At 37.0% G+C, this 16,921-nt stretch overlaps 1 protein-coding gene across 39 annotated transcripts in view; it reads left to right on the top strand.

Annotated features, from left to right (window-relative positions):
* LOC115218249 (neuroblast differentiation-associated protein AHNAK) overlaps positions 1-16,921 on the top strand; it is a 500,913-nt gene that overhangs the window by 350,845 nt on the left and 133,147 nt on the right. For all 39 annotated transcript variants that reach the window (XM_036508132.1, XM_036508129.1, XM_036508124.1 and 36 more), the window contains one exon: positions 9,004-9,177. In XM_036508132.1, coding sequence (XP_036364025.1) covers positions 9,004-9,177 — 174 coding nt within the window. The remainder of the gene's footprint in view (positions 1-9,003; positions 9,178-16,921) is intronic.

Raw genomic sequence — 16,921 nt, 5'->3', positions numbered from 1 at the left:
TCGACTGTATCCCCTTCACCAATTTCAGGCCTTGTGGCTATATTAGAAAGGGTTATTATTGTGGCTCCAGTGATGCTTTTCCTTGGCGGGAAGTCTTCCCCTTTTTTTTTTTTGTTTTCATTTTGTACTAATTGTTATTCAGTTGGACTGCAGCCATAATGAGATGCTGCCTTGAAGGGTTTAGTCCAACAAATTGCCCCCAGTACTAATTTTGAAGACTGGTACTTGTCTACCTGTCTCTTTTCCCAGGCCACCATGTTACATGGACATAAGCAAACCAATACCAATTGTCAAGCAGTGGAGGCGATGGCAGCAAATAGACACAATACATGCACACACTCGACAAGCTTCCACATAGTTTCCGCCTACCAAATTCATTCACAAGACACCGGTTGACTTCTGCCTATAGTAGGAGAAACCTGCCCAAGGTGTCACCCAGTGGGACTGAACCCCAATCAAATTGTTTCTATTATATCTTTGTAGTGTTTTCTTCAATCCTCACTATTTTCCCATTATCTGTTTATATAAATTCTGCTCTTTCCATTGTATCTTTGAGTTAGTTGTCTAGATGTTTTGTTTGTTTGTTTTTTCGTTTTTGTTTTTTTTTCATATTATTTTTATCAGTTTCAAGATTCTCCGATGTAGTTTGTTGGTTTTTCTCTAATGTTTCCCTGTAGTATTCAGTTGATGTAATGAGGGCTTTTTCTAGATTCTCTTTTGAAATGTCAGTGCCGTCACTTTGTGTTAGTTGTTTAATTACCATTGTGTTAAGGTCGGCTTGAAAATGATCTTGTCAATGCTTAGTAGAGTGATTTCTTCCATTTTGCAAGCTTACCACTTAACATTCATTCTGCTTTTGACTTTGTTAAATACTTGAATATTCTTAGGATATGATTATAATATATTTCATAGAAAGTTGAGTTCTTCATGTCTCTTTATTCATGCTTATTTTAAAGATAGTACTGGGTTTTTTTTTTAATGCTGTTTGACAGATAGAAATATCTGCAGGTTTGTCTTGTCATTTCTTTTGTGATCATTTTACTCAGCAGTATTCCTTTTCTTGTTCTTGGTGCTTAAAACATCTTATTACGGTCACTTTCCTCATCAATATCTTCATTCAATAGTTCCAATTCTTAAGTATTTGCAATTGTTGGTGCAAATACTTTGGTTATTTTGAGGCTGTACTTCTTTGATATCTTCAAGGTACATTTGGCAACTTGATCAGAAATATTGTTGAATTCCTTAATGCCATTCTTCATATCTTTTCACTGATGTGGCAGAAAAGATAGTAATGTTTTATTTCTTTTAGCACTTTGCCAGATCTTTGAAGTTCACTAAATCTTATGATGTGCCATTTTCTATGTCACTCATCAGACAGTAAGGTGTGATTCTTCTAAAATGCATGCATTCTTGGTGCATATAAGGATGTAGTTTGAGTTCTTCATTTCTTCCTTTTTTAGCACAGTTCTACCAGTTAGTTTGGGTCTATGACTGGACTGTGGTTTAATTCTGCTGATCAAACAAGAATGGCCATTAAATTTTTCAGCTTAGGAATCAAGGATTGTTTATATTAGTGGTTCTTAACTAGGGACCATATGGCCCCTGAGGGCCCATATAAAATTTTGGGGAGTCCACACAACAAAATAGTAAATTGGGAATTCGCAATAGCATTTTAAGGACCTCTAAGAAAATTTTGCTCTAGATGTATTAATTGGTATGTATTGCAAGAAACAGCTGGGTTTCTTTCTCTAACATTTTACACAGTTCAATCTACACAAGTCAATGTGAGAAAAACAAAATAAGAATTTTGAAAGATGTTCCTATAAAATTAGTTTTTAAACATTGAATGGCTATGGGGGTACACCAGAATAAAATAATAATAAAAAAGGGTCCATTGATAAAAGATGATTGAAAACCCTTGGTTTATATTAACCCTTTGGCTTTTAAACTGGTCATATCCAACCCAAAAATTCTTTCTGTTTTGTATTCAAGCTAGGTGCAGGATTGGCTGTGTGGTAAGTAGCTTGCTTACCAACCACATGGTTCTGGGTTCAGTCCCACTGCGTAACATCTTGGGCAAGTGTCTTCTATTATAGCCTCGGGCCGGCCAAAGCCTTGTGAGTGGATTTGGTAGACAGAAACTGAAAGAAGCCCGTCGTATATATGTATGTTTGTGTGTATGTGTTTGTCCCCCCAACATCACTTGACAACCGATGCTAGTGTCTTTACATCCCCGTTACTTAGCAGTTCAGCAAAAGAGACTGATAGAATAAGTACTAGGCTTACAAAGAATAAGTCCTGGGGTTGATTAGCTCGACTAAAGGCGGTGCTCCAGCATGGCTGCAGTCAAATGACTGAAACAAGTAAAAAGAGAAAAAGAGATCTGATCGCTCACTCACCTACCTTACAATATTTTTCTGAGAATAAACAATCATATTATCAAAGTCTTGAAGCTATGATATAATGCATGATTAATTCTAAACATTGTAAATAAATAAGGATTACATTTGACAGGGTAATCTGAATGTTAAAGTCTTAGATGTTAGTTTATACATGTAAGGGTTTATACATTTAAAACTATGCTTAGATGTTCTGTAATGCTATATCTCATACTACTACTACTTTGGACAAACTTTAGACTTTTATAAACAAATGGAGTAGCCTTTGCAGAGCCATTAAAACTACCTGAAATTGCAGCCAAATCTTCTTCCCATGACAGGCTTAGGTAGCATGTCTACAGGGGTGAAAGAAGGGATAGGCATGGCTAGAGTGCCTGCCTTTCATCATAACTCTGGTCAGTCAGGGCTGTCTTAGGACTAAGCAGCAGCAACCAATACTACCTAATTTTTCAAGGTGGTTTTACAAAAACTTTTAGTATGAGTTTGTAATCAAGTACCTCACGCTCTCTCTCTCTCTCTCTCTCTTCTGTAGACTTGTCTAAAGCATCATTTATGTACAAAAGCCAGGAGTGTATTTGTGTATTCCTATCTTAAATGAATATGTAATTGTTCTATTATCTGGTGTATATATATGTGTGTGTGTGTATGTATGTATGTATGTATGTATATATATATACACACACACAGCTCAGATGTGGTTACATGGTTAAGAAACTTGCTTCCAAACTATGTGGTCCCGGGTTCAGTCCCACTGTGTGGCACTTTGGGCAAGTGTCTTCTACCAGAGCCCCAAGCCAACTGAAGCTGTATTAGTGGATTTGATAGGTTGAAATTGGAAGCCGGTCGTATATGTATGTGTGTGTTTGTGTGTACTGTTGTCTTGACATTATGATTGTAGATATGATGATCATCATAAGAGTGATGTTGCTCATTTCCACTCTTCCATGAAAAACATACCTGCCCATGGGGGAAATATTACCTTGCTTGGAAATAGTTGAGGCTTAGCGATTGGAAGAGCATGTGGTCATAGAAAATTTGCCTCAACAAATTTCATCTCACCCATACAAGCCTGGAAAAGTTAATATTAAATGAAGATGATTTATATATATATATATATATATATATATATATATATATATATATATATAGCATGTAAAAAGCACCCAGCTCACTCTGTTGAGTGATTGGCATTAGAAAGAGCATTCAGCCATAGCAATCATGCCACAACAGACAACTGGGGTCTCGACCAATTCCATGTCAAACTGTCCAACACATGCCAGCATGGAAAGTGGATGTTAAACAATGATTTTATATATATACACACACACACACATACATACAGGGTGCGTAAGGTATGGTAGACTCAGCTAGCTCAAGAAATGAAAAGGCATGCTGTTATTGTGGTTATAAAGGTTGAGCATAGGGATTTAGAAATATCTCTATTTTTAAAAGTTGCCAACTCTTTCATCTACAAAGTTTGTAAGGAGCGAGAGACTGAAGATGGAAACGTGTCACCAGTATCAAAGCAGAAAAAACATTCTAAATGCTCTGAAATCATCAGAACACCTGAATTTATCCAGCAAGTTCAACAGACCATTGATTATAATCCCAGAAAGTCCATGAGGTGAATTGTAGAAGATCTCCATGTGTCAGAAGGAACAGTCAGAAATGTTGTCCACAAAGACATCAGATATAAGTCTTAGATGATGAGGAAAGGTCAGTTTGTTAGATAAAGCAAAAGAAAATCACTACGTCTGATCTAAAAGGCTCTGAAACAAACTGAAAATCCAGAAGATTCAGTTTTTCTGAAACGAGAAAAACTTCGACCAAGATCAATAAGTTAGCAGAAGAAATGACAGATGGTTATGTACAGACCCCTATGAAGTTCCAAGTGTTATGCATACAAAATTTCCTGCAACTGTCATGGTTTTAGGGGTTGTCAGTAATGAAGGACAAGTGATGCCTCCTTACTTCTTTCCACAAGCCCTTAGAGTTAACTCGGCTGCCTACATTGAGGTCCTGGAAATAATTAAGCCCCTGGATAGTGTATGCAATGGAAGGCCATATGCGTTTCAGTAAGACTCTGCACTATCACACATGGCTCTAGTAACACAGGAATGGATGGCTGAAAATTTTCATGATCACATAACCCCTAATATTTGGCCTCCTAATTCCCCAGATCACACTCCATTGGGCTATTACATGTGTAGCATTGTTGAGAGAGAGGTCAATGAACATGCCCATAACACCAAAGATTCTTTGAAAGCTACCATAGTCAGGGTAATGTCCAAAATGCACCAGGACCACTTGATTTGAGCATATAGAAGCAGTTGTTGAAGTTGAAGGTGGCTTTTAAAAATAATATTATAGAAGAGAAGGTCTATTTTTATCCCCATAGCATTTTTTGATATAGTTATTATCTGTTGTTATATATTTTTTTTTTATAAACATAAATCTGTCCTCAAATATCTTACTCGCCCTGTATAAATTGGAGAGGGAGAGAAATCTTCTTTCTTTGTCAAATGAAAACCTATAATTTTGAACATTTATTTGTCTCCTCCTGCTACTTGTTCTGTCATTGCTACAACAGTTTCTTTCCTCTCTCTGAACTCAGGTAAGTGTCAGGTAAGGAAGGCTAGTTGCCTTAACTGACGACACTTGAGACTTTTTCTTCTTTTGTCACACACAGTCCTGCCTCCACTTGACATACTTTTCTCTCAATACCCAGTCCCACTGCACTTGCTGCTTTGTCCCAGAATGTCAATTCTCTGGAATTTCTTTCCCTGCAGCCATTGACTTCAAAAAATGTTCAACAAACTAAACAACAACTATATCAATGTCACCTGTGACAGTTGTCTGCCTACAAAGGTGTTGCTACCCCTTGACTAAAGATTACCAATAATAAATAAATAAATCTAATAACAATGCTGTGTCTTTTAAAGCTGAAATAATCAAATAAACTATTCGTGGAATGGCAGATGAACAGCTTGACAACTGAGTTTCTTCTGCTCTTGAGTCTAGCTATCCAGCTTGCTGGAGTCACTTTGACCTATCGTCCCTTTTCAGTTCATAAAGTCAGTTCCAGCCAATAAGACTTCATCTGGATTGCATTGGATTGCCCATATTCAGTCTGCTGCAGGACAAAAGCCTCAGCATCTTCTCTCTGCCAGAGAATGACTCAAGATCATACTGGTTTGATGAGCTTACTCTGCCACACTGGTTCAACATGGCTTGGCAGAGGGATGCAGTTTTTATACTCATACTCGGGAGTAGATAAGTCAATTACATTGACCCCAGTACTCAACTGAAAGCATGAATGGCCAAGTTGACCACAGCAGAATTTGAACTCAGAATATAAAGACAGATGAAATACCACTAAGCTTTTCACTCGGCATGCTAGCAATTCAGCGAGCTCTCCATCTTTATCTCTTGCAAATTTATAGCAGAAACTGTCTTGGTGGAAAAACTCCCCTGTACTCCACTAAAATCTCTTCTATCTCTAGTGTTATCTCCCTATGAACTGAATTCAAATCAACAGTTCTCTAATAGCAATTAAAGTAATGGTAGTATATATATATCAGTTAATTCAATAAACTATACCCATCCCCTATAAATGTGTGGACTTGCATCAATCATAATTTTCAGTCGTTAAATTAAAAACTTTTCACACTAATTAGCCTCATTTTAAATCATCATCAGATATTGAAAATTACATGACATCAAATAGATTTCAAACTAGGTACCCTTTATTTCTTATCAAAGGTCAACAATGTCTTTCTTTCTTCTCAAGGCCACAGATGCATGTTTATATGTAAATATTATAAATATGCTTTCCAAGTTAGCCTTCATCCCAAGTCATCTGTGGTCTTCCTTTTCTATAGGACTTGGGACAAAGTGGTGAAGGCTGATCTGAAGACACACATGAGTACCAAGTCTGTGGGAGCAACAACTCTCAATAAGAAATTACTTGGACCATGATGACCTGTCCATCCCATGCCAGCAGGGAAAGCAGACCTAAAATGATTAGGATACACTCTAAAGATGGAGTTAATGGTTCTGAAAATTATAATCTTAATAAAAATAACTCAGCTCTGACATTTAACTATTCAATTAACTTCGATCAAGGAATAGTGATATTAGGTTTTTATTTATATTTATTTAATTATTGCACATTACCGTGTTGGTAGGAAATAATTTACGTCTTCAACACTTTTTACTCTCTGTTGCCATATACATGTCGTCTCTACACTCGTCTCGCCAATTTAACATTTTAGTCTATTTGTGAATCAGTACATGTCATGCTTTGCAATTTATTCCCACCAGTATAATTATCAAGAAGGCAAGCAGGCATTGAAATATTTAGTGACAAACGAAGGATGTGAACTTTCTTTTCTTAGGTCAACTTGTAGCTTGCTTTATAAATTTCCACTTTCTTTTACACCCATTTCTCTTAATAATTCCCTTTTTTATATTCATGTTACCCTAAACCTCCACCCTCCTTCTTGTTTGGCTTTTCATTAAGTACTTCTTCATAGCTCAAATATTTATTTATTCATTAAGTATTTACATATCTAAAGTTTGTAACTTACTGAACATAATGTAATAAGGATTTCTGGTGTTTGCCATTGGGGTATCTGTTAAGGATGGCCTTACAAGAACAGTTTACAGTTTGCATGGGTGTTTATGTAAAAGACATGAGTAAGGGAGCGGTAGGGAGGTGGAATGAGATAAAGGTATATGTATGATGCAGTCTTCCTGAAACAGGAGAACCTCCTATTAAGGCCAGTCAAGGGACTCTACAAATCCAGGATCACCCTGACCACATAGGGCACAAGCACTTGCCTGACTGTTGTTCTCTAATCTATACTTAGAGTAGGTCCATTCACCCTAACCCTTTTTGCCAAAGTCACTCACCATTTGACAAATTCACTGAGAGAGAGCACTTCTCTCTCCACTCCATGTGCAACATATAACAACAAAGGTATTCATAAATATGTAGAAATTTCTCTCTCTCTCTCTCTCTCTCTCTCTCCCTCCCCCTCCCTCCCTCACATGCATTTACCATTTATAGATAAATTATTTCTGGTTATCAAATTCAAAAGAACATAATATGAAAATGAAAGTTTCATTACAAACCTTTAAGATCAAAAAATTGGATTTTTTTTAGCTGAGATACAAGGGGCCCTAAGAAAATGATTTTTATTTTCATAGTTCTAAAGATGCCGTTTGCTTCTCAGAATCAAAAGCAGATTCTCAGTGTAATTTTCAGGAAGCTCAAAGAAGTTCAAAATTTTCAGTAGTTTATTCAGCATCAAGTCTTTATACTTACGAAACTACTGACTTACCTTATTTCAAAACTAATACAATATTGAAGTGACTGTCACCTGATATTTCACACATTCACAGTATTGCCATTGATTGTTGATATTTGTACTTTTCATATTTACAGGTTGTTGTTTATGTAGAACACAAACTGTGCCCTATATTTCACTGTAGGGAAAACCTAGTTTAATATAGGAAAAAAAATATAGTCCTTTCGTGTTTAAAATTGTTTTGTATGTGTGTTCTGATAGATTGTATTGATTGGTGTGTATGGATAGATGTATTTGTTATATATGGAAAAGTTTGCTTTGAAACTACAAGGTTCCAGGTTCACTCCCATCGTGTGATACCTTGTGGTGGCTTGGGCAAGTGTTTTTTCTATTCTACCTTCATGTAAAATAAAGCCTTGTGAATGAAATTTAGTGGAGAAAAACCATAGAATCCTTAGGACAAATCCTGTTTTTGGCTGGTTAATTTTATCTGTTGACTGGAGTTCCTTGAGTTAGAGGTATTCGGGCCCTTGCTCTTGAGGATAACATCTTCGAATCTGTCATGTTCTGAAAGGATCATAGGCACTATTTTTCCTTCTCACCATCCTATGAAAATATAGTATACTGATGTATGTGTGAATATTTGTATGGATCGAGATTTGCATACAGAAAAACAAAATAAAGTTTTAGTAGGGTTTTTTGAATGATTTGAACTGATTGACTACAAATATATATAGGGTTATCTACATAGAACATACCTTTATGTTCTATAGGGTGGTACAGGCGTTATTGTGTGGTGAGAAGTTTGCCTCCCAACCTGGATTTAGCAGCAACCAGTAACCAGCTTTGGTCAGATAGTGACTTCCAGATTCTTCTTTGCAGAAAGAATTTGGAAGTTCAAAATTTATGAGACAACACCCAAATAAATATATTTTAGGACAGTAAGGTATGATTTGAGAGATATTTGACTGTTATCTCTAGCAAGTCAGGAAGTTGCAAATCACTCTGCTCTTTGTCTTGTGAATATGTGGATGTTTGTGTTATTTGTAGGCACTGTTTGTATCAGAAGTTTTAAAGAATGTGTGTAGAAAAACATGTAGTCTCTCCATCTACATGACATGTAATCATGAATGAATGCAGTATGTGTATACATTTAACACTTATACATTGCATTGTACTTGTAACATATACATACACACACTACAAATCTCTGTCTGTCTGTCCGTCTCTCATCTCTAGTGTCCAACCACTTCACATGATTACCTAACAATGTATTGTCTTGTTGATTTCAGGAAACGCTAAGTGGCGAAACAAGTGGCACCTCAGCCCTTTTAATCACCTCGAATAATTCGGAACCCTCGAATGAACCCAGCAGCAGCAAAAAGAAAACTGTAACGAAACCTGGCAAGATGGCAAGAGTAAACATACAGCTCCTGGATGGCAACATTTCTGAATTTGAAATCTCGGTAAATATGATGAATTTCTTGACAATTCTCCAGATTTTCTTGATAACCATTAACTTGATCCTTTAACATTCATAGTACTTTGTCAAATGTAATGCTTATTTACTCATATTGCTTTGAATTAATTGTGCATTTTCTCAGCTTTGAGATATCAATGGTGTTATAGTTTGTATAGTTTTTAGAATTACATTGTAGGGTAAGAAGTTGAATTTGACTAGTTTTAATATATAACATAACAGCCAAGTATCCTTCAAAAGATGGAAGAAGATATTGGAGAAGGTAGTCTAATGTGTAACATAATTCATGGTGGGGGGGGGGAGCTGGATATAACTGGTTTACTTGCTAAAGTGTTATAGAAATTCTGTATAAAATTTGTACTTCTGTCTACGATTTGCATTCAAATGGTTGTAGACACTTAATTCACAATTTCACTCATTTGTTGCTTCTCCTTGCAAACAATGAACTGGAAACTTGGAAAAGAAATGCATTTAGCATTATTATGTGAAACAAGGAAAGAGACTGTGATTTAGTCAGAACAATGGTACTAATCATGTCTCTTTAGTCCTCTGAGACTGCTGAGTGGCATAAGGGCTCTGAGACTCTTTTACTTGTTTCAGTCATTTGACTGCGGCCATGCTGGAGCACCGCCTTTAGTCGAGCAAATCGACCCCGGGACTTATTCTTTGTAAGCCTAGTACTTATTCTATCAGTCTCTTTTGCCGAACTGCTAAGTTACAGGGACATAAACACACCAGCATCAGTTGTCAAGCGATGTTGGGGGGACAAACACAGACACACAAACATACACATACATAAGAACAATATTTAACAAAAACATCTTTAAATGACGGGTCTGACTGTCTGCCAAGCAAATGGGAAAGCAGTAATTGAAGTGGATGGTGAATATGCTCTGGAATAATCATTTAAAGATGTTTTTGTTGAAAAAAGCCGCAATAATTATGCACCAACCCTATATATATATATATACATATATACATATATATATATATATATATATATATATATATAGGGTTGGTGGATGAAAGGTTCCTGGCTTAGGGTAAAAGAAAATACAAGAGGATCAGTTAATAATGGCTTTATTCAACATATTCCCCTCTCAGATTCACACTCTTATTGCAGTGGTCCTTCAGTTTTTTTAAGCTCTGTAAAAGAACTCGGAGAGTTGGGCCTCCAACCAGACCATTCATGATACCTTTGAAGCCAGGAACTTTCCAGTACCCCCTTGTATATGTGTGTGCCTTTGTAGCCATGTTTGTCTCCACCACTGTTTGACAACCAGTGTTGGGGTGTTTACCTATCGATGTCCTTAGCAGTTCAGCAAAAGACACCGATAGAACAAGCCCCTGGCTTAAAAGCCAAAATGAGTACTGGGGTTGATGTGTTCGACTAAAATTTTACAAGGCAGTGCCCCAGCAGGGCCATGGTCTAATGACTGAAAGAAATAAGAGAAACGATAAAGACTGGCTTTGCCTTTGGTTCCTCCATGGTTCAATAGAATAAGAACTACTAATCATATTCCAAGACCAATTCTGTTCATGGTACAGTGTCATATTCTGGTGGTCCTGTACCAATTGTTATAAGGCAGCAATCATGGAGTGACAGAAACTATTGCAACCCTGTGGTTTCAGGTTCGGTTGTTCCACTGTGCAGCACCATAGGCAAGTATCTTCTACCAGAGCCCAAGCCAAGCAGTTGACAAAAACTGTGAGGAAACCCATTGTGCATGCATGTATGTGTGTGTGTGTCTTTCAGTTTGTGTTTGCCATCCTCACACATGCACCATTTGACAACTATTGTTGGTTTGTTTACATCCCTGTAACTTAGCATTTCAATGAAAGAGAGCAATACCTATTTCTTTACTACCCACAAGGGGCTAAACACAGATAGGACAAACAAGGACAGACAAACAGATTAAGTCAATTATATTGACCCCAGTGCGTAACTGGTACTTAATTTATCGACCCCGAAAGGATGAAAGGCAAAGTCGACCTCGGCACAATTTGAACTTGGAATGTAACAGCAGACGAAATACAGCTACGCATTTCGCCCGGCGTGCTAACGATTCTGCCAGCTCACCACCTTACCTGACTTTAAACAAATTACTTCTGGTGTTGATTAGTACAACTAAATAAACTCTTGAAGACTGTTCCCCATTTTGGCTGCAGTCCAATGACTGAAACAAGTGGAAGGTAAAAAGACAGGTACCAGTTGTATACTGTGGTTAATTCATCATATATATTTTTAGTGACTCTTAATTTTGTCGGTGCAGGAGAAAATGGTTGTGTAGTGAAACCCCAGACAAGCTGGAACAAGCCTGCAGGTCGGTGCCTTCATGACTCTGTGTACAGTACACGGAATATCGTTATCATAAGCATAACTTTCTCTTAGTGTCCAACACTTTTGAACAATATTGCTCCTTTGTTTCTCATTCACTCAGGCTATCCACCCCCACCCCACCCCTCTCTCTCAAATTATTTTATGATTTAATTAGTGTAATATATGACGTACATTGTGTTAGTGAAGTGGTCTGGTTTATGATGGGCAATAAATATCTCTATGGGGATTGCTGCTTAGGAAAAAAGATTTCTCATACTTCGTACCTTGTCCTGAGGCAGATATGGGCAACCTTTTTCGAGAACTGGGTTCATAATTAGGCAGGCCACACTACTACTACTACTAAAACAAAAATTGAAGGCAGCTTTGCGTTAGGTGTGTGCCATTCAAAAAGTCCCGCAGACCGAACTTTGCCCATGATTTAATCTAAAAGCAATTGTGCCATTAACAAACCAACTAAAGAGCCTCTACGCTAGAAACAGCAGCCAAATACCCTTCAAAATCATTCCCTGCAGTCTCAGAAAAAAGGAAGAAGATATTGGAAAAGGTAGTCCAAAGTACAGTGTATTTCAAGGTGGTGGTGGGAGCTGGGCAGTCTCAAGTAGTGCTGAGAAATCCCCAAATGGAAGGAATGATAATTCTAGAGATTCAGACCTATTTATAGATACACAAAATACTTATAGCTAAAGCATTTGGTTTGCCATTCTTTTACGCTACCATTGATAAACTTTTTTTTATTCCATTTTATTTATTTATTTATTTATTTACTACAAAGCAGCAGAATGATTTTAAGGGTATTTAGCTATTATTTTTAGCATAATGAACGGTTGTATAAAGGCGCCTCGTCAGCTTGATAGCGTTGATGTTGTAGACGACACTTAAACAGAATGTGCACGACAATGTTTTAATCTCCCATTACGTAGTATTTTGACGAGTTTCAAAGCATGTGGAAGAACCTGGTTGAAATAAGTGGATCCATAAAAAATATTTTGTTCAGTCAACTCCTCGTTCTGACGATTTGCTTTCATTTGTATCACTGTGGCCGACAAAATAAGTACTTTTGCTCATTTCGGAGACTGATTGAATTTTGTATGTACCCATGTCCTATAAATCTCTCTCTCTCTGTGGACTGTAGCCATGCTGGGGGCTCGCCTTGAATTTTATTCGAACGAATCTATTCCAGTACTTATCTATATATATATATATGGCGAAGTTTCGTATGTCGTAGATCAGATTTCCGTCGATTTCCGTAAAAAATTTTTATTTTTTTACATAAGTAATGAGAGCGAAAGAGACTAAGAGGAAGCGATTTTATGACGAGAAGGTTTCTCTTTGAAGTCGGCCTGTGTGCGTTTGATGGGGTGTGGGAGACAGACAGTATGTTGTGTAAGTGAAGTGCTTCTGTTAGTGTGTGCGAAGAGACAGAGAGAGTAATGTGTGAAAGAGAGAGATAACTGATTTTTTACTCGGTGTATGTGTATATGTATGTATGCATGTATGTGTGTGTGTATGTATCTATGTATGTGTGTGTGTAAGTATGTTACATAAACAGGCGCCGCAAGGTAATCTTTCGTTTTAATTCGAAATAATGTAAACACTGAATCGGCCATACATACATACATACATACATACACACACACACACACGTACTTACACACACACACATACATGCAGACATACATATTCACATACACCGAGTAAAAAAATCAGTTATCTCTCTCTTTCACACATTACTCTCTCTGTCTCTTCGCACACACTAACAGAAGCACTTCACTTACACAACATACTGTCTGTCTCCCACACCCCATCAAACACACACACACACACACACACATGTACATCAATGCTTCCCCTAGACGGTAACTTCAAAGACAAACTTCCCTCGTCATAAAATTGCTTCCTCTTAGTCTCTTTCGCTCTCATTACTTATGTAAAAAAATAAAAGTTTTTTACGGAAATCGACGGAAATCTGTGCTACTACAACCGAAACTATGCCTATGCGGCGAAACTATGCCTATGCCATATATATATATATATTATATATATTATATATATATATATATATATATATATTTTAAAGCCAGGCACTTAATCTATCGATATTATTTGCCGAACCGCCAACTTACGGACCGTGAAGCGTTTCGAGATTAAATTTCGGTGAATATACTAAAAATAAATACCAGACGTATACTGGGTTCAACTTAGACTCAGTGTCTATTTATTCTTCCTTTTATAAATGGTTAGCTTTGGATGTAATTCAGAAACCGCAGGGAAAAATAATGGTAAAACGTTCGATCTGTTTGAATGGAAACCCTACAAAAGCTGAAGAAAGTAAAGAATACGCACACCACCCGTTTTCGACCTAACAAAAACCCAAACCCCAAACCCCTGGCTGTGCGTATTCTTTACCTGTGCCCCAAATTTGAGGCCATGGGACTTGTTAGAAACTATTTCCGTGGAGTTTTTTTCCACATTCCATTCAGAGTTGATAAAATAAAATACCAGTCATGTACTGGAGTCGATGGTATCGACTAACCTCTCTCTTCTAATTTGGAAACAATTATTTTTATCGAGCTGACAGGGTCGTTGACACACCGGAGAAAATGCTTAGCAGTGTTTCGTCCCTCTTAACGTCCTCAGTTCAAATTCTGCCCAGGTTGAGACTTCGCCTTTCATTCTTCTTCCGGGATTGATGTAATCGACCATTCGCCACCCGAAATTTTAGTTTTTGTGCCTATAACAGAAAGGATTGTTATTCCTCCTACCTTATTATACACTTGTATATTTACACAAACACACACTACGTCTATTCTAGTAATTTAGTGAGTAGGACACTAACGAAATAGAAAAGATATAAATATCCGGTTACTTCGAAAGACTTATCTATCGTATTTTTAATTATTATTATTTTATCTAAATTTCTAAATTAATCAGTTTAATGTATCTTGACATTCTTTCTCTCCCGCTTCTCCTGTGTGTAGCTGTCAATAAAACTATTTCCTCCTGCTGTTTCCATTGAGGTGGTGCTGATGATAATAACGATCATCTCTTCATCGCGGGTAGCTTCCGTCTCTTCACAAAGAGGGTGTGGCTCGACGCCATGTTTCATCAATTTTTAGCCTTGATTCCCTTTATTTATTCATTTTTTCACAAATCATTTCAGTTCATACGTTGTTCGTTTAATTTTTAAGGTAATCTGGAAGCCGGAACGGGATGTTGTGACATGCATGCTGTTTTCATTTCATGAATGTTGTAAAATGTGGAATGGCTTCCAACCGAGTGTTAGTAAAATGTTGGTGGTGTTTGGTGTTTGTGGTTATTATACAAACTTCACGCATGATTTAAACAGTTCGGTGATGAATGATTCAATGTTGAAATTTCCGTAACAAATTCTGTCTTTCCGATTTCCATTTCCATTTCCAACCACTGACACCCTTTAACATTCATGGCTAGGGCTTGAACATCATAGATCTCCGTGTTCCTTATCCTTAAGATGGTGAAGTTTGGGAGTAGGTGTCTTTATTTCATGTGGAAGGGAAACGGTTAAGGAACTGAGAGTCCGTTTTCTTCCACTTATAATTATTCTTATGTTTCATAGTTACTGGAATTCTGGTTCTGAAAGAAATTTATTCCCCAAATCTTAATCGCTTATATTTTATATTTTGCCCCCCTTTTCCCGTTCTTCTCTCTGAGGTAGTAACATCCTTTTCGAAAGTCCGTCGTATGAACTCCACCTAATTACAGACCAGATTAAAAATAAATATCTTAATTTCTTTTCCTTTTTGTTACAGTTTTTGTTTTTTTCTCTCCTTGGTGATAGTTTTGATTGATTTTCTATTCGTCTTACGAAAACTCTTGAACTAATCAAAAGCTCTGAAATAAATCAAGTCTTTTGGGGGTTTAAAATAATGCCATGATCCAGTCAGGTCTGGGGCCCCACTGTGCAGCTTTGCCATGCTTACCAGCAAGCTTCTTTCCTGACTGTGGCTACCTCACCTCGTCAAACCCTCAACCCTTTTTCGTCGCTTCATAACATGCCCGTCAACTAGTAGCTCAATAACACAAACAAAAGCCTGAACTTTTGACATGTGTGGTGACATGTGCCTTCTGTGTTATCTACCCGTCTATCCACCCTATTCAACATACCAACAGGAGAACAAAAAACATTGGCAAAATAAAAAATAAGTAAACAAAATTTGCCTTTAAAACCAAGGGAGATAACTCCAATAGATTCTGTTCGAAATCTGTATTTGATGTTTATTGGAGCAGTTCTGGTTTTTAAAGCCAACTTGTGTAAGCAGGATAGATTTCGGTCATATTAGACCTCTTCAGCAAAGCATATTTTGCTAGATGGCAAGACTAAGGGCGATTAAGCTATATATTTAAAAATTGAGAGAGTGTAGTAACACTGATAAGTATTAGGGTGTGCAATGCACATACACACACACACACACACACTATACTTTGAAAGTATGTTATTCTTGAAGAGAAGGGAGTGAATATTTACAAGCTTTCCAAACGTGTTAAAGAAATTTCAATGTGCAGAAAGTACAAAACTCCCTTCCCATTTCAAAATTCAGATTTTTCTCCTATTGTGCAGCACACAAACAGTGAACTGTTGTTGTAAGCTGGACGGATATTTCCAAAGCTCGACTGATTGACGATACAGTCTCAATATTTCCTCCACTTCACACTGTTTTGTCTACCAGCTGATTCGGTGTTCCGATGCGAGTCTTTCAAATTAAATATTAAAACCAGAAGACCAACATGCTTAAATACTCGGAGTATAACTGTTGTCGGTACAGTTTCTAGCTAGTTCTCTGGGCACACTTATCTAAATTGCTATCAAGTGTCTCATCAGTTTCTTTCATGTTTGTTGGTCCTTTAATGCCGGGTGACTTCATATTTCAAGGGCCAAACAGGCTGTCTGCCTTTGTTATGCCAAAATATTTATTTTTGCTCATGTTTTGTCTTTATTAGTGTTATTTGTTACAGGGATTTTTGTCCCTTGGTTTTTTCATCATTGTTTATAAGCTGCATCAGTTTAAATCAGTGAAGAATATACACCCATATATACATGCATTATAAAAGCTTTTATATAGCTTCCAAATATATAGAACTCCATTTCTCTAGGAAATATATCTTACCATCCATGTTTTCCTCTCTTGCGAGCTGCAGCAACTTGTTATAAATTTAATATTAACTACACTAATTTTCTAAATCTGTTATCATAATCCTTCTCAGTTTAGAAAAACAGGAAAAATATAAGCACTGTTTCTCGCATACCTATTCTATATAATAAGCAAGCATTTGAAAATGTTTTAGATTCACAGACCATTTCCTCGCCATGTACTTCAAGATACTGTAATTTCTGCTAATTCTCATAAACACT

The sequence above is a fragment of the Octopus sinensis genome, linkage group LG13, assembly GCF_006345805.1.
Source record: "Octopus sinensis linkage group LG13, ASM634580v1, whole genome shotgun sequence".
Lineage (NCBI taxonomy): Eukaryota > Metazoa > Mollusca > Cephalopoda > Octopoda > Octopodidae > Octopus > Octopus sinensis.
The sequence above is the reverse complement of the archived record's forward strand: the minus strand, read 5'-3'. Positions and strand labels throughout refer to the sequence as shown.